Source organism: Rana temporaria, chromosome 5, assembly GCF_905171775.1.
Source record: "Rana temporaria chromosome 5, aRanTem1.1, whole genome shotgun sequence".
NCBI classification, from domain to species: domain Eukaryota; kingdom Metazoa; phylum Chordata; class Amphibia; order Anura; family Ranidae; genus Rana; species Rana temporaria.
Window position 1 is genome coordinate 120,011,879 of NC_053493.1, and position 23,837 is coordinate 120,035,715.

A 23,837-nucleotide genomic window follows, 5' to 3' on the forward strand; every position below is an offset into this window, starting at 1 on the left:
AAAAATAATCAAATGATCAAATACCAACAAAAGAAATCTCTATTTGTGGGTAAAAAAAAGGATGTCAAATTTGTTTGGGTACATCGTTGTACGACCGTACAATTGTCAGTTAAAGTGACGCAGTGCCGTATCGCAAAAAATGGCCTGGTCATTAAGGGGACAATATAGGGTTGTCACCTCATCCAAGGGCCGGTTCACACTGCTGCGATACAGGAACCCTGCGAGTACACTGTGGGTTCCCGCATCGCATGTTTCCCGGCGGCAGTTCACACTGCCCTATGCAAACTGCTGGGAGTGTCAGTTAAAAGTTAATGACACCCCCAAATCAGTTCATTTATCGCAGTGCGAACTGCAAACTTGGACAGGAATCGGATCGCATGGGTGTGAACACCCATGCGATCCGATTCTGCTGCGGATAAAAAAAGGGTCCTGTGCGAGTTTGCTGCAAATTCAGCCATATGATCGCATCATTGATTTTCACTGCAGTGCGATGCAAATCACATCTGATTTTTGACATCGCACCAGTGTGAACCCGGCCCTTAAAGCGGGGGTTCACCCTAAAAAAAAAATTCTAACATTACAATGAGCTGACCTGTGACACTGACATTATGCTGGTCTTTTTTTTTTTTTTTTTCGTACATACCGTGTTATCTGTATTTTCTCCCCGGCTTATTTCGGCAACTTGTGATGCGCTGTATGCGCCGGTCGGAAGAACGTCAATCACTTTCCCTGTGAATAGGAACGCCCACTCCCGCGGGAAATCCGGGGAGAAAATACAGATAAAACGGTATGTACGAAAAACAAAAGACTAGCATAATGTCAGTGTCACAGGTCAGCTCATTGTAATGTTAGAATTTTTTTTTAGGGTGAACCCCCGCTTTAAGGCCGGGTTCACACTAGTCTGACAAACGCTCGACATTGGGAGCTCATGTCGCATGACGTGTGAAAATCACACGTGTGAAAATCACTGCGGCCCCCCCACCCCAAAGCACCCTGTTCCCATGTTGATGAGGACAGGGCCTCTTCCCGACAACCCTGGCCGTTGGTTGTCGGGGTCTGCGGGCGGGGGGCTTATCGGAATCTGGGAGCCCCCTTTAACAAGGGGGCCCCCAGATACCGGCCCCCCACCCTAGAAAAGTGTCAACAAAAATAAACACACTAGAAGAACCGGGGAGCGCGGAGAGCAGAAGAAGAGAGCGGAGAAGACGAAAGAAGACCCCCGAAGTCAGAAGAAAACCCTGAGAGAGTGGAGAAGTCGGAAAAAGACCCCAGGAGCTGACTAATAAAGTGTAGTGTGTTTATTTTTGTTGACACTTTTCTTCCAGGTGAATGGGTAGGGGTACGATGTACCCCATACTCATTCACCTAGGGTGGGGGGCCGGTATCTGGGGGCCCCCTTGTCAAAGGGGGCTCCCAGATTCCGATAAGCCCCCCGCCCACAGACCCCGACAACCAACGGCCAGGGTTGTCGGGAAGAGGCCCTGTCCTCATCAACATGGGGACAGGGTGCTTTGGGGTGGGGGGCCGCAGGGCGCCCCCCTGCCCCAGAGCACCTACCTCCCCATGTTGAGGGCATGCGGCCTGGCACGGTTAAGGAGGCTCCCTCGTCCCCACCCCCTTTCCTGACCGGCCGGGCTGCTGCTCGGATACAGGTCTGATATGGATTTTGGGGGGACCCTCATGCCGTTTTTTCAGCGTAGGGGGTTTCCCTTTAAATCCACACCAGACCCATGTGCCTGGTATGCTCTTGGAGGGGAACCCATGCCGTTTTTTTTGTTGAAATTTGGCGTGGTGTTCCCCCTCAAGATTCATATCAAACACAGTGCCTGATATTGGCAGGGATCCAAGTCGGATCCCGCTCATTGAAAGTCGGACTTCAAGTCGCAGGGCAAAGTCGGATCAAAGTAGTATCCTGTTCATGAAAGTCGGATGGATGTAGGACCAATGTAGGATCAATGGGATGTAGTATAGTGTGAACCCAGCCTGAACCCAAACACATATGAATTGCAGAGGTTCTGTGGTTGATTAACGTCCTGGCTTTTCCGGGCGCTAGGGGGCGCGTGCCCCCCCGCCGCATTGGTTCTGTGTGTGTAAACACACAGATCCATGCCCTGGCAGCGGTGAGGAGACTGATGTGTGTTCCCAGTACAGAGGAACACACATCGATCTCCTCCCCTTGTAAATCCCCCTCCCCTAACAGTTAGAACACACTTTAGGGAACATACAGTATTTAACCCCTTCAGCGCCCCCTAGTGTTAACCTCTTCTCTGCCAGTCACATTTACACAGTAATCAGTGCAGTTGTATAGCACTAATCGCTGTGTTAATGTGAATGGCCCCAAAAATGTGTCAAAAGTGTCCGATGTGTCCACCGCAATGTCACGGTCACAATAAAAAAAAAATCGCAGATCGCCGCCATTACTAGTAAAAAAAAAAAAATGCCATAATTCTATTTCCTATTTTGTAGACGCTAGAACTTTTGCGCAAACTGAAAAACGCTTATTGCGCTTTTTTTAACCAAAAATATGTAGAAGAATACGCATCGGTCTAAACTGAGGAAAAAAACGTTTTTTAAAAAAAAATTATGATATTTATTAAATCAAAAAGTAAAAGATATTGGCCCAGATTCACGTAAACGCGCCTATCTTTAGGCGGGCGTAGCGTATCTCAGATACACTACGCCGCCGTAACTTAGTGAGGCAGGTCCCGTATTCACAAAGAAGTTGCGCCCTAAGTTACGGCGGCGTAGTGTAACTGTGCCGGCGTAAGCCTGCGCAATTCAAAGTAGGCTGGTGTGGGCGTGTTGTATGCTAATGCTTCGTGACCCGACGTAATTGACGTTGTGAATGTATCCCAGTGCCGCAAATAGTCAATGCTTTCGAAGTGAACGTAACTTACGTCCAGCCCCATTCACGGACGACTTATGCAAACAACGTAAAATACGACGCTGTTCGTACGTTTCCAACGTCCATACCTAACATGACTTACCCCTGCTTTATGAGGGGTAACTTTACGCCGGCGTATGTCTTACGTATACGACGTATCTTGATACGCCGGGCGCGCGTACTCTCGTTAATCGGCGTATCTAGCTAATTAGCATATTTGACGCGGAAATATGCGGAAGCGCCACCTAGCGGCCAGCGTAAATATGCACCCGAAGATACGACGGCGTAAGAGACTTACGCCGCTCGTATCTAAGCAACTGTGAGGCGTATCTGATTCTATGAATCAGGCGCCGAGTTGCGCCGTCCTAACTCCTTTGTGAATCCGGGCCATTGTGTTTTTTTTCAAAATTGTCGCTATTGTTTTGTTTATAGCACAAAAAATAAAAACCGCAGAGGTGATCAAATACCACCAAAAGAAAGCTCTATTTGTGGGGGGAAAAGGGTGTCAATTCTGTTTGGGAGCCACGTCGCATGATCGTGCATTGTCATTGACAGCGCTGAAAACTAACAATTGGTCTGGGCAGGAAGGGGGTGAAAATGCCCTGTATGGAAGTGGTTAAACTCACTTAGTGCCTTATCTGCATTAAATTAGTCTCAGAGCCTGTTTAATCTGTGTTCGGGTTTAAAGAGATGAGGTAGCAACCCTAATTTGCCCCCTTACTGACCAGGCCATTTTTTGCGATATGGCACGTCATCCCTTCCGGGGCTGAAGTGGTTAAGCTTTTTAGCCGCTAGCTGGGCACTTTTAAACCCAAAGAAGGGGGTTAAAAACTCCTGTGTTGTGGTGCTTTGGAAATTGCTGCCCATTCATTGCAATGGGCAGGAGCGTTTTTGGGAGTGCTGTATACAGTACTCCCAAACCGCCCCAAAGATGCTGCTTGCAGGACATTTTTCCGAACGTCCCGCAAGCGCACCACCTGGGTGTGAAAGCACCCATTGCAATGAATGGGAGGGTCGGTTTTCAGGCAATTTACAGGCACTATTTATAGCGCTAAAACACCTGAAAACTGCCTCAGTGTGAAAGGTGTCTTAGTGTTCTCCATCTTTATTTAGGATAAAAAAAGTATACTGGAAAGGAATATCAAATAAAGCAGATCATGCTGTTTCATCCTGCTTTCCTATAATGCCACTCAAATAATATGAAGACATTTCTATGCATGAGGCACTCTCTAGAAGCCCCTCCATGAAAGATGCATAATGTGGGTCAGCCTAAGAACAGCTGTGGCAATTGGTTTCCGTGGCAATGGATTAGGCAGTGTGGTCAGGAGATCCACTCCCTTCCAGGCCACTTACTTTTCCCCAGACTGAAGTAGGTGAGCTGACTGCTCAACATGAAGATAGAAGTCTGTGATACTGTAAGTACCTGATTCTATCTTAAACAGAAAATAATAGAAAAAAAAAAGGATGTGAAACTCCTCAGTAAATACCTCAGTAAATATTACTTTAGGAAGTACCAGTTATGGTTGGAAGGGAGGAACTGAATTTACTATTGAATAAAATGAAGCCAGTCGCAGGCCTGAGATCCAGGGATCCCATCTGCACCATGGCAATGCGGTAATGCACGTTACATGCATTGCTGTGTCATTCATTTTGAATGGCTCTTAACTACTTCAGCTCCGGAAGGATTTACTTCCTTTATGACCAGGCCATTTTTTGCGATATGGCACTGCCTTAATTTAACTCAAAATTGCGCAGTTGTGCGATGCTGTACCCAAATAAAATGTATGTCCTTTTTTCCCCCCTGCAAATATTATTTTGGTGGTATTTTATTACCTCCTGGTTTTTATTTTTTGTCCTATAAACAAAAAAAGACCATTTTGAAGAAAAATATATATTTTTTACTTTCTGCTATAAAACACATCCAATAAAAAAATGAAAAAAATCGAATTTCTTCGTCAATTTAGGCCAAAGTATATTCTATGTATTTTAGGTAAAAAAAAAAACAGTGACACCAATACAGTGATCAGTGCTAAAACTATGCATGTCACTGTACTAATGACACTGGCAGGGAAAGAGTTAACATCTATGGTGATCAAGGGGTTGAATGTGCTTTGCAGGAAGAAAAAAAAAAAGCACATGGCTGCTATCAGAAGAGAGCCCTGTGTTTGTTTACCTACAGCCGATCGTCGGATGCCGGCGTCCAATCAGCGACGGGCTCCCTAGCCCGGCGCGCGGATCATATACTAGGTACGTGATCCTGCACTGGAGAGTGGAGACCTTGCTGCTGTATATGTACTGTATACGGTCAGCAAGCAGTTAACCACTTAAGCCACCGGACCAAAATTCAGGTAAAGGACCAGGCCCTTTTTTGCGATTCGGGACTGCGTCGATTTAACTGACAATTGCGCGGTCGTGCGACGTGGCTCCCAAACAAAATTAGCGTCCTTTTTATCCCACAAATAGAGCTTTCTTTTGGTGGTATTTGATCACCTCTGCGTTTTTTTTTTTTTTTTTTTTTTTTGTGCTATAAACAAAAATAGAGCGACAATTTTGAAAAAAAATCAATATTTTTTACTTTTTGCTATAATAAATATCCCCCAAAAAATATATAAAAAAACTTTTTTTTCCCTCAGTTTAGGCTGATACGTATTCTTCTACACATTTTTGGTAAAAAAAATCGCAATATGCGTTTATCGGTTGGTTTGCGTAAAATTTATAGCGTTTACAAAATAGGGGATAGTTTTTTTGCATTTTTATAAAAAAAATTATTTTTTACTACTAATGGCGGCGATCAGCGATTTTTTTTTTTTGCGACATTATGGCGGACACTTTGCATAATTTTGACACATTTTTGGGACCATTGTCATTTTCACAGCAAAAAATGCATTTAAAATGCATTCTTTATTGTGGAAATGACAGTTGCAGTTTGGGAGTTAACCACAGGGGGCGCGCTGAAGGGGTTATGTTTCACCTAGTGTGTGTTTACAACTGTAGGGGTGTGTGGCTGTAGGAGTGACGTCATCAATTGTGTCTCCCTATAAAGGGGATGACACGATCGATGCAGCTGCCACAGTGAAGCACGGGGAAGCCGTGTTTACACGCGGCTCTCCCCGTTCTTCAGTTCCGGGGACCGATCGCGGGACCCCAGCGGTGATCGGGTCCCACGGTCCCGGAGCTTCGGACCAGGTCGCGGCGCGCGCCCGCGACCTACGGCTGGGTAGATGTACAGGACGTGCCGGTACGTCCATCTGCCCAGCCGTGCCATTCTGTGGACGTATATCTACAGGCGGCGGTCGTTAAGTGGTTAAACACATTAAAGCAGAACTTTACCTATAACAACTTGATAGAAAATACCGTTCTTTGGCAAGGAACATACATTCCAAATTAATCATGCTACCAAAATTAGCGTGTGTTGCAAATTGTCTCCAATATCGCTCCTGCTTTTTCTAGGTGGAGGCTGCCGTTATACTGAGGCCCAGAGCCCATAGCTCCCAACTGTCCCTGATTTTGAGGGACTGTCCCTGATTTGGTCCAAAATGTCCCCCCTGTCCCTCTTTACCCCTCACTTGTCCCTCATTTTGGTCTGATCCATATAGTTGTATATAAAATGCGCGTTTTAACTTTCAAAACGTGTTTCCCAGCGCTAAACCTTTCATCCAAATTCTAAATTGCTGCATTTGTAAATTTCAAGAGCCAATATAAAGGAATAGTAGTGGTAAAAAAAAAAAGCACTTGTAGATTTAATTAAACCTTTTCTTTGTTAATTCTCCTTTAACCACTTAAGCCCCGGACCATATTGCTGGTCAAAGACCAGAGCATTTTTTGCGATTCCGCACTGCGCCGCTTTAACTGACAATTGCGCGGTCGTGCGACGTGGCTCCCAAACAAAATTGGCGTAAGTCGTTCGCGAATAGGGCTGTGCGTAAGTTACATTCACGTCTAAAGCATTGACGATTTGCGGCGTAATTTGGAGAATGCGCACTGGGATTCTTTCACGGACATACATTTTGTTTGTGTACAGTTTTTTACGACCACGCAATTGTCAGTTAAAACGACACAGTGCCATATCGTAAAAATGGCCTGGTCATTGAACAGCCAAATCTTGGGGGGTTGAAGTGGTTAAGGTCCTTGTTTGAGCACTTGTTTTTATAAAATGACAATGGTCTCCCAGTTGTGCTCCTGTGATGACACTCTGCCACATGCACCCTAATGGAAGTGGTTGTGCCAATGCATATGGTCCATCGTTGTCATTGTCAGGAAGCTGGTCCAGAACAGAGGTCTTGGCTGGAACGAGTGCATGAATACAGGAAGTGACAGAAAGAGGCTAGAGAAGATTGACACCACTGAGATGAAATAAAATGAAAAAAGCGCATATTTAAAATATACTGACGCTAGTGGGTAAGCATAAAAGCCAAGCAGTGAGTATTTTTAGGGAAAAGTCTACATGCAGCCTTCCTATTTCATTTATGGACATTCATACCAGTGCACTGTGGCTATGTGCATTGGTGTGCTGCGGTGCCATTCATTGTGAATGGTGTCCCGATATTCCTGCTGTGCAGCATACTACAGTTCTCTGCAATGCAAAAATACAGCAATTCTGATCTAGGTGCTTTAACAATCTGATTAAAATGTAAGGGCTGCCTTAAAGGGGAACTCCACTTTCATGGGAAAAAAATTACAAAACAAATATAGCATATACAATTGCTACACAAGTCATATTGTATTTGAATGTTATTATAAACTACCTTTCTTTTTCAATCTGCAGCGCTGGCATATTCTGTAAAATTCAATACGGCAACCTGGAGGGGTTCTGTACACAGTTAGTATACACAACACCCCTCAGAAATGTAAATTCCTGCTTGCGTGATTGGGTCACGAATTTTCCCACAAGCCTGCACTAAGATACAAGTCAGATTTTAGGAATCCTCTGCAAAAAAAATGCAATTTTTGGTAAGATCCCAAAGGGTTAATAAACTCTAAAGGGATTCAGACCCTGCAATTTTCCACATTAGAACTGCAAGTGCAGCAGCTGATTATTATTAAAGTCTCTCCCATTCCGATTCACTTTGCACATCGACAGTCATAGACAAACAGCAAAATCTGCAACAGCATTTTGGTAAAATCATTGCAATGTACATTGATCACTCAGAGGGGAATGTTTTTCTTTTTTTTTTTTCCCCAACAAAAGTGGAGGTACGCTTTAAGACCCCTTTCACACTGAGGAGTTTTTCAGGCGGTACAGCGCTAAAAATACCGCTGCTATACCGCCTGAAAAACTCCTGCACTGCATACTCAATGTGAAAGTCCGAGGGGTTTCACACTGAGGCGATGCGCTGGCGGGAGACAAAAAAATCTCCTGTCAGCAGCATCTTTGGAGCGGTGAGAGGAGCGGCGTGTATACCGCTCCTTCCTATTTACAACAATGGGAACCGCGGCAATACCGCCCGCAATGCGACTCTGCAGGGGCACATTGCGGGCGGTATTAACCCTTTATCGGCCGCTAGCGGGGGTTAATACCGCCCCGCAAGCGGCCAAAACCCGCGGCAAATCCGACGGTATAGCGCCGCTATTTTTAGCGGCGCTATACCGCCACCGCGGCTCCCGCCCCAGTCTGAAAGGGGCCTAAAGCAGCGCATGTTAACGCACATGCATTAAAAGATAAGTTCACTTTTGATAACATGTTACACCCATATTCAGGGTGTAACATGTTACTGCTGCAGCAGTGCCGCACCCATTCGCCCCCGCTGTGACAGCAGGCTGGGAATCTTCTCCCCGCACCTACTGTCAGAATTTAAAAAAGACCCCACCTGGCCACCTCATTCGTTCACAGATTTCTGTGAATGGGAAACTACAGGCACAATGCTGTCAGATTGTAGTTCTCAATTAGGGCTCTTTCACACGGAGCGGACCGTTTCCGGGTCCGCTCCGTGTGTCTCCGTCGGCTCAGCGGGGATCCCCGCTCAGCTGTCGGCGGATAGGGTGGTCCCCGCACACAGTGCAGGGACCGCCCTGTCTCTGCTCCGCTGTCCCCTATGGGGAACCTGATGCAGACAAACCGTCTGTCCGTCTGCATCAGTTCCGCTCCGCCGAACGGAAGAAAAATAGAGTTTCTTCCGTTCGGGAAAAGCGGATCCCGACGGACGCGGATGCTCCATCCGCTAACGGACGCGATCCCATAGGGATGTATTACAAGTCCGTTAACGGACTTGTAATAACGGATGAGCGGAACGGACATGTGAAAGGGGCCTTAACTACCAGAGCCCTGTTGAGCGCTCTAGGTAGGTAAAGTGATTGTAAAGTTGTAAATAAAAATAACAAACCTGTGTAATAGAATTGCAGAGAGCGGCATTAAACTTCCTCTTCTCAGGCCCTGGCCTCTCCTCTCTGTCCCATGCACCATAGGAAGCCATTTCCCATGGGGGCACTCGTGCACACTTGCTCCCGAGCCCTTACTGCTGCATCCAATAAAACAGACAGCAGGACTTGGCCAATCTCTGCGTTCCGAGTCCACCCTAGGTGCTTAAAAAAAAAAACACCCCCGCCGCTGTAATTCAGGCACCCGGCGTCCAAAAAGGGTCCGGACTACTTAATAGGGGGTGGATAGATTCATTCTGCAAGAGCCCTGCATTGAATCTGCGAACTGCTGGTGCAATGCTTTACAGTCTCCCAAAAAAAAAAAAAAAAATATATATATATATATATATATATATATATATATATATATATATAAAAGCACAGTGTTTTACCTGCAAAAAGATGTGCATTTACATTTTTTTTTTGTTTTTTTAAAAAGGTGAACTTTAAAAGGCTGATTCTTTGCTCAAAGATTGTATCATATTACTCCCTAATTTAAGGCTCCACGCACACTAACTTAACCACATCAGCTCCCAGAGGTTTTACCCACTTCCTGACCAGGCCTTTTTTTGCGATCTGGCACTGCTTTGGATTAACTGACAATTGTGCGGTCATGCGATGCTGTACCCAGATAAAATTGATGTCCCCCCCCCCCACAAATAGAGATTTCTTTTGGTGGTATTTGATCGCCTCTGCGGTTTTTATTTTTTAAAGATACGTGATTTGGTGCAACTGGCCCGCCTTGTACGTGGAGCAGTCCCGTAGCAGTTAAAAAAAATCTGCTCTAAGACCCCTTTCACACTGACACGTTTTTCAGGTGGTTTATCGCTAAAAATAGCGCTGCTATACCGCCTGAAAAAATCGTGCCCAAAGGCTTTCACACTGAAGCAGTGCACTAGCAGGACCGCTCCAAAAGTCCTGCTAGCTGCAACTTTGGAGCGTTATAGGAGCGGGGTGTTTACCGCTCCTTCCCATTGAAATCAATGGGAAACCGCAGTAATTCCGCCAGCAATGCGCAACCCCTTTTTCGGCTGCTAGCGGGGGCTAAAACTGCTAGCGCCCGAATATCGCGGTAAATACGACGGTATATCGGCGCTATACCTCCACCGCACCTCCCCCGTGTGAAAGGGGCATTGGAGGAGCTTAGCATTTTGCCTGTAGAAGGAACTAATTCTATCCCATGTGTCCATGCACATTAGGTAGTCTAGAGACGTTTTTTTTAAGCTCAGCATTTAGAGACAGAAAAAAAAAAACTTCTGTTTTTGCGGGTTTTTTTAGAGCGTTTTTCTGGCAGAAAAAAAATGCTAAGCGCTCCTATGCTCAACATTTGCAGGTTTTTTTTCTGCCGTGAGCACTGTAGTTTTTATTTAAATTTTTTTAGCTAGTTTGTGTGGAGCCTAAAGCAGTTACAAACCTATGACATGAAAAATGAACAAAGCATAACCTTCTACGTATAGTGTGTATTTGTTTTAATCCAAAGTACTGAGTGTGATTTCTGTGGGCAGCCTGGTTCCTCTGCAATGTTCATGAGTCATTTCTGACAGATTGTGCCCACACTCACCCCCACACAGATTCGTAATTACAAGATCTGTCACCCTCAGCCCTTGGAGATTGTGTACATCCTGTGCTGAAAGACTCCTGCTTGCCACACCTTTGCATTACTCGACCCATAGATGTCTATGGGGTGCCAATGCAGCGGGAGTCCGACTTGGATGAATGCGGCCAGGTGTGGGAAACTTTTTTGGTCCGAAGGCTGCAAGCGATAGATTTTTGTTAAGTGTGGATCTGTGGAGGGTGAGGTTGGGACAGTTTAGATCAAGGCAAAAGGCCATAAAGAATAACTGCACTTTGGAAAATGTTACATGTTCCACCCAATTTTAGGGTGGAACATGTAACACGTTTCTAGTTGTGCAGTCGCCACCCTCTGTGCAGGAAGAAGTTGCCCATACTAGCTGCCACAATTTGAAAATAGCGCGGACATGCCCATATGGCCGCCTCATTCATGCACACAGCTCTGTGGGTCTGAATAAACTACAAGACCAGACATCCTTAGCAGGTGTCGGCTTGTACTTCTCAGTGACCTACCACAGCACTGTGGTAGTTCATTGAGTCTTCCTGTCAGGGATTATTGGCTTACCTGTATGCAGGGCCGTCTTAATTGCATCTTGGGCCCCTGGGCAAAGTAATGCTCTGGGGACCCTACAATGATGACAATGCAGGTAAACAGACATCAAGTAGGTAGGAGGCAGACTGCCTCCCCTGTGTATCGATCACTCTCAGTGCCATCATGGGGCCCCCAATTTCAGGGCAGCATGGGCTCAAGGACCAGCTGCTTTGGGCAAAGTGCAGGGGCCCCCAATGCAGCTGGGGCCCCTGGACAGTGCCCAGGTGTGCCCTCTCATTAAGACAGCCCTGCCTGTATGGGTAAGCAGATAACACTGACATTGTGCAGGAGACCTGCATGGCACCAGCGATCGGCTGATTGCTGGTGCAATGCTTTTCAGGCTCCTACAATAAAAAAACACTTTTAATACGGGCACTTACCTGTCCTACTCGCCCGCGCTGATGGCCCCCCGATGCCGATCCCTCGTTTGGTGCAGGTCCCGTGCCGCTACAGGTATTTTGGGCGAGTATAAAAAAAAAAAAAGGGTTTTAGGATTTTTTGGCCAAAAATGTTTTCCTGGGTGGAACTCCACTTTAAAGGGTTTGTAAAGGAATTTTTTTTTAATCTTTATAGCTTCCTTTACCTTAATGCAGTGCTGTTTTCATGTCCTCATTGTTCGTTTTTGCTCTCAAGTTGCTGTAATTCTTCTCTGATCTCCACACTTCCTGGTTGTCTGTTTCCTGATTACCACAGTACTGGGAGCTTTCTCTATGTGGTCACTAATCAAGGAGGTGTGATTACTGTGTGTCTAAAACCCCTCAGCACCAATCAGTTTTGTTTTCCAAACCATCACTGCCCTGTATTGGCTCTGTGGCTCTGTACATCACAGAAGCAGGAAACAACATGCAAAAATGAAACTAGAAACTGTAGGTACATTATATGATTGATTTTTATCTATTTTTAATCATTTTTAAAAGTAATCAGTTAACTATTATGTCTCTATACCCTGTAAACAGTAATTTCAGCTAAAAAAAATGTTTTCCTTTTAACTTTATTGAAGTGTAAAAAAATGAAACATCCTTCAGATCAATGCAGCATGCTATGTGTTTAGGCAAAAGATACTGTATGTGGCATACTAAGGCCTCTTTTACATGAGTACACGGTTCTGTACACCCGTGCAGAGGTCTGTGTTTACCCGCACAGGAGTTCCATTCAGCCAGCCTGTTAAAATCAATGACAGGTGGATGGCTGTGCGGATCTCCAAGTCTTCCCCGAGTGCACAACCGTGTGGGACTGATGCACGGATCCGAATTAAGTCAATTTAAGATGTCAATTCATTGTTAACAGGAAAGTTTTATTCCTGAAAAAACAAAACCAATCACAAATCGGTGAAGTACATAATACACTGAGAGAACATGCACTTAAAAAGTAAAAAAACTTGCGGGTGTACAGGGAGAATCACTGTGTGTAGTCCAGAGAAGGGGAGAAAATATTTAGGGGGATCGGGGGGAGATGAGGGAGAGAGATAGGAGAGAAGAAAACTGAAAGGCACACCAGGATTAGGCAACCAGTGGACCCACTTTAAGTCGCTGATTGCCACCATTGCTAGTAAAAAAAAAATGTGTCCCCAGATTTCATTTAAAAAATCTGATCACCTTACTCTTCAAAGTACCGCTGTATAATGACGGAGGGTGGTCCGGAAGTGGTTAAAGCAACGCAGTGCCGTATCATAAAAAATGTCCTGGTCATTAAGGGGGAAAATCTTCTGGTCCTTTACCATTTGGGCTCCTTTCACACTAGGCGGAGTCTCCGCTGAGCCGAAGGATGACAAGCTCCTCTCTGCTCACTGAGCGGGGAGGGGCTTGTCGGGCGCCGCTGTTTCCTATGGAGCGATCTAATGAAAACGATCCGATCCGCCATGGACGGATGGGGACTTATCCCCATACGTCTATTTTTAGTGGATCGGGTTGGATGTCAGCGGACATGTCTCTGCTGACATCCGACGCTCTATAGAGATGCATGGAGCGGCCGTTCAGGTCCGCTGTCAAAACTGACAGGTGGACCTGAATGGTCCGTCCGTGTGAAAGGGGCCTTACGGACCGCCCCCCGCAGGAATACATCAGCTGTTTGAAGAGAAATACTTTTGTTATGGTAGCGGCTAGATACCATAACCCCGGTATCTATAAAGATAAAAGTGGTCTCTGTGGCGGATACGCTGCAAGATCACTTTTATCTACGATGAGAGCCTCCCCTCCCGCCGCTCTCTGTGCCCTCTGCCGCTTACCGGAGGAGGAGGCAATCATGTCTGTCCCCTTGCTGTGTATGGTGACAAGGGGAAGATGGTGACAAGGGGAAAATGGCCCCCACTCGTCTCCATATCACTGCAGGGCGGAAGCAATGTCAAAACGTGGGGACTTTTTTAGAATGACATTTTTTATTTTATTTTTTATTATTGTACTTTAGTCCAAATAGGAGATTTGAGGTATTTTTGAGCCCAGATCTCATATTTAAAAGGGACCTGTCATGCTTTTTTCTATTACAAGGGATGTTTACATTCCTTGTAATGGGAATAAAAGTGACCCAAAAAACAGTGTCCAAATAAAATAAAGTAAAATAAATAAGAGAAAAAATAAAACATATTTTAAAGCACCCCATCCCGATGAGCTCACGCGCAGAAGCGAACGGAATATGTGAGCAGCGACCCACATATGAAAACGATGTTCAAACCACACATGTGAGGTATCGCTGCAAGAGCAATAATTCTAGCCATAGAAGACCTCCTCTGTAATTCAAAACATGCAACCTGTAGATTTTTTTTTAAATGTCGCCTATGGAGATTTTTATGGGTAAAAGTTTGTCACCATTCCACGAGCGGGGGCAACTTTGAAGCGTGACATTTTGGGTCTTAATTTACTTGGCGTAACATTAATTTAACAATCTAAAAAAAAAAGGGCTAACTTTACTGTTGTCTTATTTTTTAATTAAAAAAAGTGATTTGTTTTCCAAAAAAAGTGCGCTTTTTAAGACCGCTGCACAAATACGGTGTGACAAAAAGTATTGCAACAACCCCATTTTAATCTCTAGGGTGTTAGAAAAAAATATATATAATGTTTGGGGGTTCTAGGTTTTTTTGATAGAAAATAACTTGTTTTTAAAGTGGAGTTCCACCTAAAAATGGAACTTCCGCTTAACCCACTCCTCGCCCCCTTACATGCCATATTTGGCATGTAATTTTTTTGGGGGGGGAGTGGGGACTTCAGGAGAAGGGGACTTCCTGTCCCACTTCCTCCTTCCGCCGAGGGGATGGAAAGGCGATTAGCTTAATCGCCTTTTCACAGCCCCTCCCTGTAGGGAGCGCATGTCCAATCGGACGGCGCCGCTCGCGCATGCGCACTGCCGCTCGCGCATGCGCAGTGGGTGCCCGGCCGTGAAGCCGAAAGCTGTCACTGATGGGTGCCCACACTAAGAATGAAGACGCCGGAGCCGTGGAGCAGGTAAGTGTCTGTTTATTAAAAGCCAGCAGCTACACTTTTTGTAGCTGCTGACTTTTAATAAACTTAAAAAAAAGGGGGAAAACCCCTTTAACTTGTAAACCCCAAATCTCAGAAAGAGCCTCGGTCCTTAACCACTTCCCGACCGCCTCATGTACATATACGTCGGCAGAATGGCACGGACAGGCACATCAACGTACCTGTACGTGCCTGCCTAGACGTGGGTCGGGGGTCCGATCGGGACCCCCCCGGTACTTGCGGCGGTCGGGTTCCCTCGGGGAGCGATCCAGGACGACGGCGCGGCTATTCGTTTATAATCGCTCCCCGGAGCTGAAGAACGGGGAAAGCCGTATGTAAACACGGCTTCCCCGTGCTTCACTGTGGGGGCGTATCGATCGAGTGATCCCTTATATAAGGGAGACTCGATCGATGACGTCAGTCCTACAGCCACACCCCCCTAAAGTTGTAAACACACACAAAATGTGTCAAAATTGTCCAAAGTGTCTGCCATAATGTCGCAGTCACGAAAAAAATCGCTGAATGCCGCCATTAGTAGTAAAAAATATTTTTTTTATAAAAATGCAATAAAACTATCCCCTATTTTGTAAACGCTATAAATTTTGCGCAAACCAATCGATAAACGCTTATTGCGATTTTTTTTAACAAAAATAGGTAAACGAATACGTATCGGCCTAAACTGAGGAAAAAAATGTTTTTTAGATATGTTTTTGGGGGATATTTATTATAGCAAAAAGTAAAAAATATTGATTTTTTTTCAAAATTGTCACTCTATTTTTGTTTATAGCGCAAAAAATAAAAACCGCAGAGGTGATCAAATACCACCAAAAGAAAGCTCTATTTGTGGGGAAAAAAGGACGCCAATTTTGTTTGGGAGCCACGTCGCACGACCGCGCAATTGTCTGTTAAAGCGACGCAGTGCCGAATTGTAAAAACCCCTTGGGTCATTTAGCTGCGTATTGGTCCGGTCCTTAAGTGGTATTTTTTGCATGAAATTGTCCTCAGAACCTGTATAATTCATAGGTGTTCAGCTTTAAAAACATGAGGTAGCAACCCTACACTGGGCAACAGTGCCAATTCATTGTTAATGGCATTACAGGCGCAGCTTGCAAATGCAGCACCAAGCCACACACCACAGTACAATTTGCAAAAGTGATGTTGCTTTACTTTTTGCATGTTCCAGTGCGTATTCAAAACCGGAAGACGAAGGACCGCACTCGTTCTAGTGTGAACCGGCCCAGACGGAGCCCTCAATATACAGAATTTGTTTTTGTACAGTACTGTCCCTACTGCAGCCAACCTTGACCACAGGCTGCTCTGTACCCTAAGTGAATGACACTATAATATGGGAGTGTTTAATAATGTACCGGCCATGTTTACTCTCACTAGAGCACCTCTTTATTATTGGGCACTGTCGCTTTTATAATTTTCCCAGGTTATGCAGGACAGGAAGTGATGCGGAGCACGTGACTGGTCCAGTCCCCTGCCGGGCACCAGAGGAGACGTCAGTTCCGGAGGCGCTACATGTGGGTGTTTTTTTTTGCTGTCCCCGTCCCCTGTGCGAGGTGACAGCGGCGCGGTGGTGTCACATTGGTGGTGGGGGTGGTGAGTGAGGCCGGGCTGGCTGTGTGTGTGTAATCTCAGGCAATGGCTGACAGCGGAGTGTGAAGACTGGATGCTGATTGTGTGCAGATAGCAGGGAGCCGATCCCAGCAAACACGTGTCTTGTGTCCCGGACTTGCATGACAGCACGCTGGTCATCTGCAGTCGCTGCACATGGCGTAGTGTAGACTGATGGACCACGTGCATGCATTTTGGTTTTCTACAACTGAGAGCCTGGTGGGAGCATTTTAGATTTTATCTTGAGATCTTAGCCTGGCAGATTTTACAGACTGTGTGTGTGTGCTATGCCTGTTGTATACAATATTTAAATCTTTTCAAAAGTGCCAGAATGTTTTTTTTTTTTTTAAAAGCAGTTTTAAACTAAGATTTATAAAACTTATTGTTAGATTTTGTTAAACAGTGTTTTTTTCACAAATTGATTTATTTACTTACCGTTCATTCATTGGCTAATGATGCGCTTACGCATAAGAATACCAAGAAAGGGCCTTGCATCCAATGATATACCAGACTTGCATGCTAGTGGTGCTTGTGTGCAAAAGAAAAAATGTACACTGCCATTGCTTGAACAGATAAGCGGGGGGGAGTCGGGTAGCTTGAGCAAAGCTAATGGAGAGGCTAAGAGACAAATCGGTACGTCCAAGCTTGTGGAAAGTGTACCAAAAGTAAGAGAGGGAAATCAAAGAAAATGTATTGCATGTTTGGTAAGCAGTGGGAGTGACAAAAAATGTGGGCAAGGAGAAAAAAAAGTAAGAAAGGCAAGGATTTTAGATCAATCAATCCATACGTCAGGTAGTGAGCAAAACTCAGTGCAAAGGGCGCATATTTATTGCACTCAGCGATGTGAGGACACTAGGATAGATGATAGCCAGAAAAAAGAAACAAGAAGGGTTTCTCTCAGACCTAGAAAGCAGAAGGTTTCTGACCCAGCGGTTCTAAGTGGAAATGTGAAGCCCACTGGTTCTTGCAAACCAGTGCAATACAAAAGGAAGAGAGATGGAATGCAGTTACCTAAATCAAGAGAAAGACCAGAAACACTGAACAGAAAGACGTCTGGGAAGCTGGAGGCAAATGGTGATACTCTTCCTACTGTATCAATGCAGAAGACCGGGAGTAGTAGTATTGAACATAAACCAGAGAAAAAGAGAGGGCGAAAACCAGCTATGCCAAATAAAAAGATGCCAGAGAAGCTGGCTGCACAGGAGGTAGAGCCTAGAAGAGATGGGATGCAATTACCTAAACTGAAAGGAAGAAGACCAAAAACAGATAATAGAAAGACAGAGGTGAAGCTGGAGGCACATAGTGATACTCTTTCTACTGTATCAATGCAGAAGACCGGGAGTAGTAGTAGCATTGAAAAATCTGAGAAGGAGCGAAAACCAGGGACGCTGAAAAAAAAGATGCCAGAGAAGCCGACTGAGCAGGAGGTAGAGCCTAAGAGAGATGAGGTGCAATTACCTAAACTGAGAGGAAGAAGACCAGGAACCCATAATAGGAAGACCCTGATGAAGCTGAAGACACATAGTGATACTCTTCCTACTGTATCAATGCAGAAGACCGGGAGTAGTACTATTGAAAATAAACCAGAGAAAAAGAGAGGGCGAAAACCAGCTATGCCAAATAAAAAGATGCCAGAGAAGCTGGCTGCGCATGAGGTAGAGCCTAGGAGAGATGGTATGCAATTACCTAAACTGAAAGGCAGAAGACCAGAAACACGGAATAGAAAGACACTGGTGAACCTGAAGACACATGGTGATACTCTTTCAACTGTATCAAAGCAGAAGACCGGGAGTATTAGTAGCATTGAAAATAAATCGGAGAAGGAGCGAAAACCAGGGACGCTGAAAAGAAAGATGCCAGAGAAGCCGACTGAGCAGGAGGTAGAGCCTAAGAGAGATGAGGTGCAATTACCTAAACCGAGTAAAAGAAGACCAGGAACCCATAGTGGGAAGACACTGGTGAAGCTGAAGACACATAGTGATACTCTTCCTACTGTATCAATGCAGAAGACTGAGAGTAGTAGTATTGAAAATAAACCAGAGAAAAAGAGAGGGCGAAAACCAGCTATGCCAAATAAAAAGATGCCAGAGAAGCTGGCTGTGCAGGAGGTAGAGCCTAGAAGAGATGGGATGCAATTACCTAAACTGAAAGGAAGAAGACCAGAAACACGGAATAGAAAGACACCGGTGAAGCTGAAGACACATGGTGATACTCTTTCAACTGTATTAATGCAGAAGACCGGGAGTAGTAGTAGCATTGAAAATAAATCGGAGAAGGAGCGAAAACCAGGGACGCTGAAAAGAAAGATGCCAGAGAAGCTGACTAAGGAGGAGGTAGAGCCTAAGAGAGATGAGGTGCAATTACCTAAACTGAGAGGAAGAAGACCAGGAACGCTTAATAGGAAGACACTGGTGAAGCTGAAGACACATAGTGATACTCTTCCTACTGTATCAATGCAGAAGACCGGGAGTAGTAGTATTGAAAATAAACCAGAGAAAAAGAGAGGGCGAAAACCAGCTATGCCAAATAAAAAGATGCCAGAGAAGCTGGCTGTGCAGGAGGTAGAGCCTAGAAGAGATGGGATGCAATTACCTAAACTGAAAGGAAGAAGACCAGAAACACGGAATAGAAAGACATCGGTGAAGCTGAAGACACATGGTGATACTCTTTCAACTGTATCAATGCAGAAGACCGGGAGTAGTAGTAGCATTGAAAATAAATCGGAGAAGGAGCGAAAACCAGGGACGCTGAAAAGAAAGATGCCAGAGAAGCCGACTGAGGAGGAGGTAGAGCCTAAGAGAGATGAGGCGCAATTACCTAAACCGAGAGGAAGAAGACCAGGAATCCATAATGGGAAGACACTGGTGAAGCTGAAGACACATAGCGATACTCTTCCTACTGCATCGATGCAGAATACCGGGAGTAGTAGTATTAATAAACCAGAAAAAAAGAAGAGAAAACCAAGCACTTTGAATAGGACACAAGAGAAGTTGACTAAGCAGGACGTAGGAAATGGAAGCAATGGGATGCAATTACCAAAAACGAGAGGAAGACGACCAGGAACACTGAACTGGAAGACACTAGAGAAGCTGGTGGAGCAAAGTGATACTCTTCCTACTTTATCAATGCAGAAGACTGGGGGTAGTAGTGTTGAAAATAAATCGGAGAAGAGGGGGAGAAAACCAGGGATGCTTAATAGAAAAACACTGTCTGTGCTTGGTCATACTCTTCCTACTCTATCAGGGCAGGAGGCAGCTTGTTCTAATTTTGAGAGGCAACCAGAGAGAAAGGTGAGAGGAAGAAAAGCAGTAACACTGAACAGTATGTCCCTTGAGAAATGTAAAGTGCTGAAATCTGAGGTTATGAAAAAGAAAGCTGTTGGTGATGTGGTTCCTACTGGGAAAATAAATCAACGTTGGGCGATAGGTTTTTCTAATGGCAGGAAGGAACGTGAGAAAAACAAGATGGACAAACTACCAGTTAGGTTGACCAGGAGGAAGTGGCATAAATGTGGAATGTGTGAGAGGGCAAATGAGCAGGATGCACTTTGTACTGGGATGAGTGTGCAAGGAAAGGTGCTAGGTTGTAATAATGACAGCGAGGATCCAGAGGCAAAGAGAAGAAGAACAGAAAACAAAACCAGGACAGCAGTGAAGAGACGTGCGCTGGTTAAAATGGGGAAAAGACTGGTTGCTGTCAATGATTCTGTTGATGGCACCATCATACAAGAGCGGGTGTTAGAGGACAGCAGTGATAAGAAAGAACATGTGAGAAAGAGAGGAAGAACAGCACGATTCCTGAACAAGAAGAAATTGGAGAATTTAAAAGGGATGCCTTGCCATCGAGTAAAAGGTTTGATTTGTAAAGGAAAAAGGCAAATTTTAGAATGTTTCTTTGAATAAGTAAGATTTCACATACATCGGTAATATCCTTGTCATGCCAATGGAATAAAAGTGCAAATCAGCTTCTAGAAACTAAGATTAGAAGGGCAGGACGTTCCAATTAAAAATTTTATTTTTTACGTGACTATATATAATATTGCAGCTTATCAAATCTTAAAGTGGAGGTTCATCCTAAAAACTATTTTCTAACATTACATTGAGCTGGCTCTCGACAATGACAGTATGCTGTTTTTTTTGCTGTACATACCTCGTACAGCTATTTTCTTCCCCGGCTTCCGGGTAGTGCCTCCCGCGGGAGTGGGCGTTCCTATCCAGCAGGTGATTGACGTGATGACAAAAACTACCTCCCCCCGTCGCATAAGGAGCGTCACGAGTTGCCGTAAGAAGCCGAACTTCTTTCGGCATCTCGTGACGCTCCTTATTGCGACTGGGGGGACGTAGTTTTTGTCATCATGTCAATCACCTGCTGGATAGGAACGCCCACTCCCGCGTGATTCACTACCCGGAAGCCGTGGGGGGAAAATAGCTGTACGAAGGTATGTACAGCGAAAAAAAAAAAAAAAAACGCATACTGTCATTGTTGCAAGTGAGCACAATGTAAAGGTAGAAAAATGTTTTAGGAAGAAACTCCGCTTTAAACGTGGTGGATGCATTTTATGCTTTTTATTTCCTTTTTGGCCTGTAAAAGGCAACCTAAACGTAATTATTATTTTTTTTCTTTCAACTAGCTGGTTGAATGGAAAAAAAAAAACTTTATTCCTCCATCCTTAAATTTGATGTTGATGTTGGGAAATCACTCCCGCTGAGGCATTGTTTTCTGATAGCGGGGAGATTTTCCTCAGTCAGGATAAACTGATCAGCGCTGCTGGCTATAGCCTGTGGCACTCATTGTTCCGACAGGCTGGTCAATGGATCTACCGACCTACTTCTGCACAACAATCCTGCCCATACATGAACTAAAATTCCGCTGGTCCCTGCTGAGCTGGCATCAATCCATGTATGACTGGCTTAAGTCTGTTATTTTTCAACTTCCCTTAAAGGGGTTGTAAAGGTAAATGTTTTTTCACCTTAATGCATCCTATGCATTAAGGTGAAAAAACATCTGGCCCCCCCCCGAACCCCCGTTTTACTTACCTGACCCCTCGAAAGTCCCGCGTGCGTCCACGTGATCCTCTTCGGTTCCCAACCTGGCCGTTGATTGGCTAGGCTGGACGGATTGATAGCAGCGCAGCCATTGGCTGGCACTGCTGTCAATCACAGGGGGGGGCGGTGCAGAGTGATACAGTCGGCGGCTATGCCCGCCGCTGTATCACGGGAGCACGCTCGCAAAAGCTTTCCACCATGCGAGCTCGCTCGCATGAAGGTGGAAAGCTTTTGCGAGGAGGAGCCGAGACAGCCGCCGAGGGACCCCAGAAGACCGGATTCGGGGACACTCTGTGCAAAACGGGCTGCACAGTGGAGGCAAGTATAACAAGTTTGTTATTTAAAAAAAAAAAAAGTGCCTTTAGTGTTGCTTTAAAGTGGTTGTAAACCCTTTACAACCACTTTTACCTACATGTAAGCCTAGATTAAGGCTTACCTGTAGGTGCTTGAAATATCTAATAAACCTCCATGGTTTAGGAGATAATTACAAAAATCATGGGCGCCGATGTCTACGGCGCACTTTAGCCGTTCCTAAAGGAGGCCGTGCCGCCATACCCGGAAGTTAAACCCGGGAAAGATGTTGGCCTCCCAAACGGTGTACGAGGACGGCTGCAGGGGCTTCGATCGGAGGTGAGTATTACATAATGAGCTAGTATGCTATGCGTACTAGCTCATTATGCCTTTGTCTTGCAGGTGGTGTGTTTTTTTTTTTTTTTTTGTGTGTTTACTTCCTCTTTAAGCTGAGGTTCACATTGAGGGTGGGTTTGAAATCGTGCAAGTTCATTGCACGATTTTAAACCGGCAATGTAGTCTAAGTTCGGGAGCGATCTGACAGACATCTGTGCAAGTTTATTCACATATGTCTATTGAAATCGCTGCCGAAGTCACCAAAAGTAGTATAGGAACTACTTTTGGGAATCGGTGCGGCGCTGCAAAGTCCACGTCGCACCGATTTTTGGATGGTGCCTTTGCCGGCGATTTGACATGTCCAGTGTGAATTTGGTCTCAAGCATAACTAAGGGCAGCAATACTTTGCTTAGTTCCAATGGTCCCCAGATTTTCAGCCTTGATTGGCTGGCGTTGGGATGACATCACTTCCGCACACGTGTGGGGAGTTATTCAAACTGGCACTGTGCCTGATATGGAAACGGAGCTGTGCATGAATCTGCAAAGGATTGTGAACAGACAATAAAGAGACTGTCTATTGGCAAAGAATAAAAAATTGCCTTAACAGACCAAGCTGTCTGACAAAAGTGACAGGGTTGACACAAAACATTTACCTGCGGGGTGAATTCATGTAAAACGTTTTCATCCCAGAAGGAAAAAAAACTTTTGCTGTTAACGAGTTAAAGGAGTTGTAAAGGAAAGTTTTTTTTTCACCTTAATGCATTCTATGCATTAAGGTGAAAAAACTTCAGAGTATACCGGCCTCCCGTTATACTTACCTGACCCCTCGAAAGTCCTGCGCTCGGTCCTGAGATCCTCTTCGCCGCTCAGCTTGGCTGCTGATTGGCTAGAGCGGATGGATTGAAAGCAGCGCAGCTATTGGCTGGCGCTGCTGTCAATCACATCCATTGACGCGGTGCGCCGAGGGGTGGGGCCGAGTGATGCAGTGAGCGGCTATGGCTGCTCGCTGTATCACAGGAGCGCGCCCGCAAGGACTACACACAATGCGAGCTCTCTCGCATGAACGTGTGTAGTTGGTGTGGGGAGGACCAGAGACGGCCGCCGAGGGACCCCAGAAGACGTGGATCGGGGCCACTCTGTGCAAAACGAACTGCACAGCGGAGGTAAGTAAAACATGTTTGTTATTTTAAACAACATTTTTTTTTTCCTTTAAGTTCTTATTTGTCAGTCAGATTTGCTAGTGCATCTAATACTACCCTCTCCCCAGATTGGCATGGCAGCTGTCCAAAGCTTTCTAATAACAAATACTATGCTGACTATGGAGGCACATGCCACATTGTATTTCATCTGTAAAGCTTTCCTATGGCTCTTATCCAATTGAATTTTATCATCCCTTACCTAGGCTCTGTGAGTGCCTAGACCAATGAGGGCCCTTGATCTGAGAGCAGCGAAATGGATCAAAATGAAACAAGCGTATTTAGCCCGTGGACCTATTGAAAAAATGATACCTATTTTTACCACTATTGACGTGAGTTTCTTTCTTATGTCAAGCACCTTCTATCCAAGTCCCCCAAGCTGAATTTGAGGAAAACAGACAAATTAAATTCATCTTTGGGAGCTATTTACCTGCCAAAAGATTTTTGTTTACTTTTTAGTCCTTAGATTTAAAGAGTCCCCTCATACAGCATATGTCT

General features: G+C 45.1%; 1 protein-coding gene across 1 annotated transcript in view; it reads left to right on the plus strand.

The window, feature by feature from the left end:
* The first annotated feature begins 16,489 nt into the window (after nucleotides 1–16,489).
* TOPAZ1 (testis and ovary specific PAZ domain containing 1) overlaps nucleotides 16,490–23,837 on the plus strand; it is a 265,848-nt gene continuing 258,500 nt past the window's right edge. The window contains exon 1 of the mRNA XM_040354381.1: nucleotides 16,490–20,323. Coding sequence (XP_040210315.1) covers nucleotides 16,924–20,323 — 3,400 coding nt within the window. The 5' untranslated portion in view covers nucleotides 16,490–16,923. The remainder of the gene's footprint in view (nucleotides 20,324–23,837) is intronic.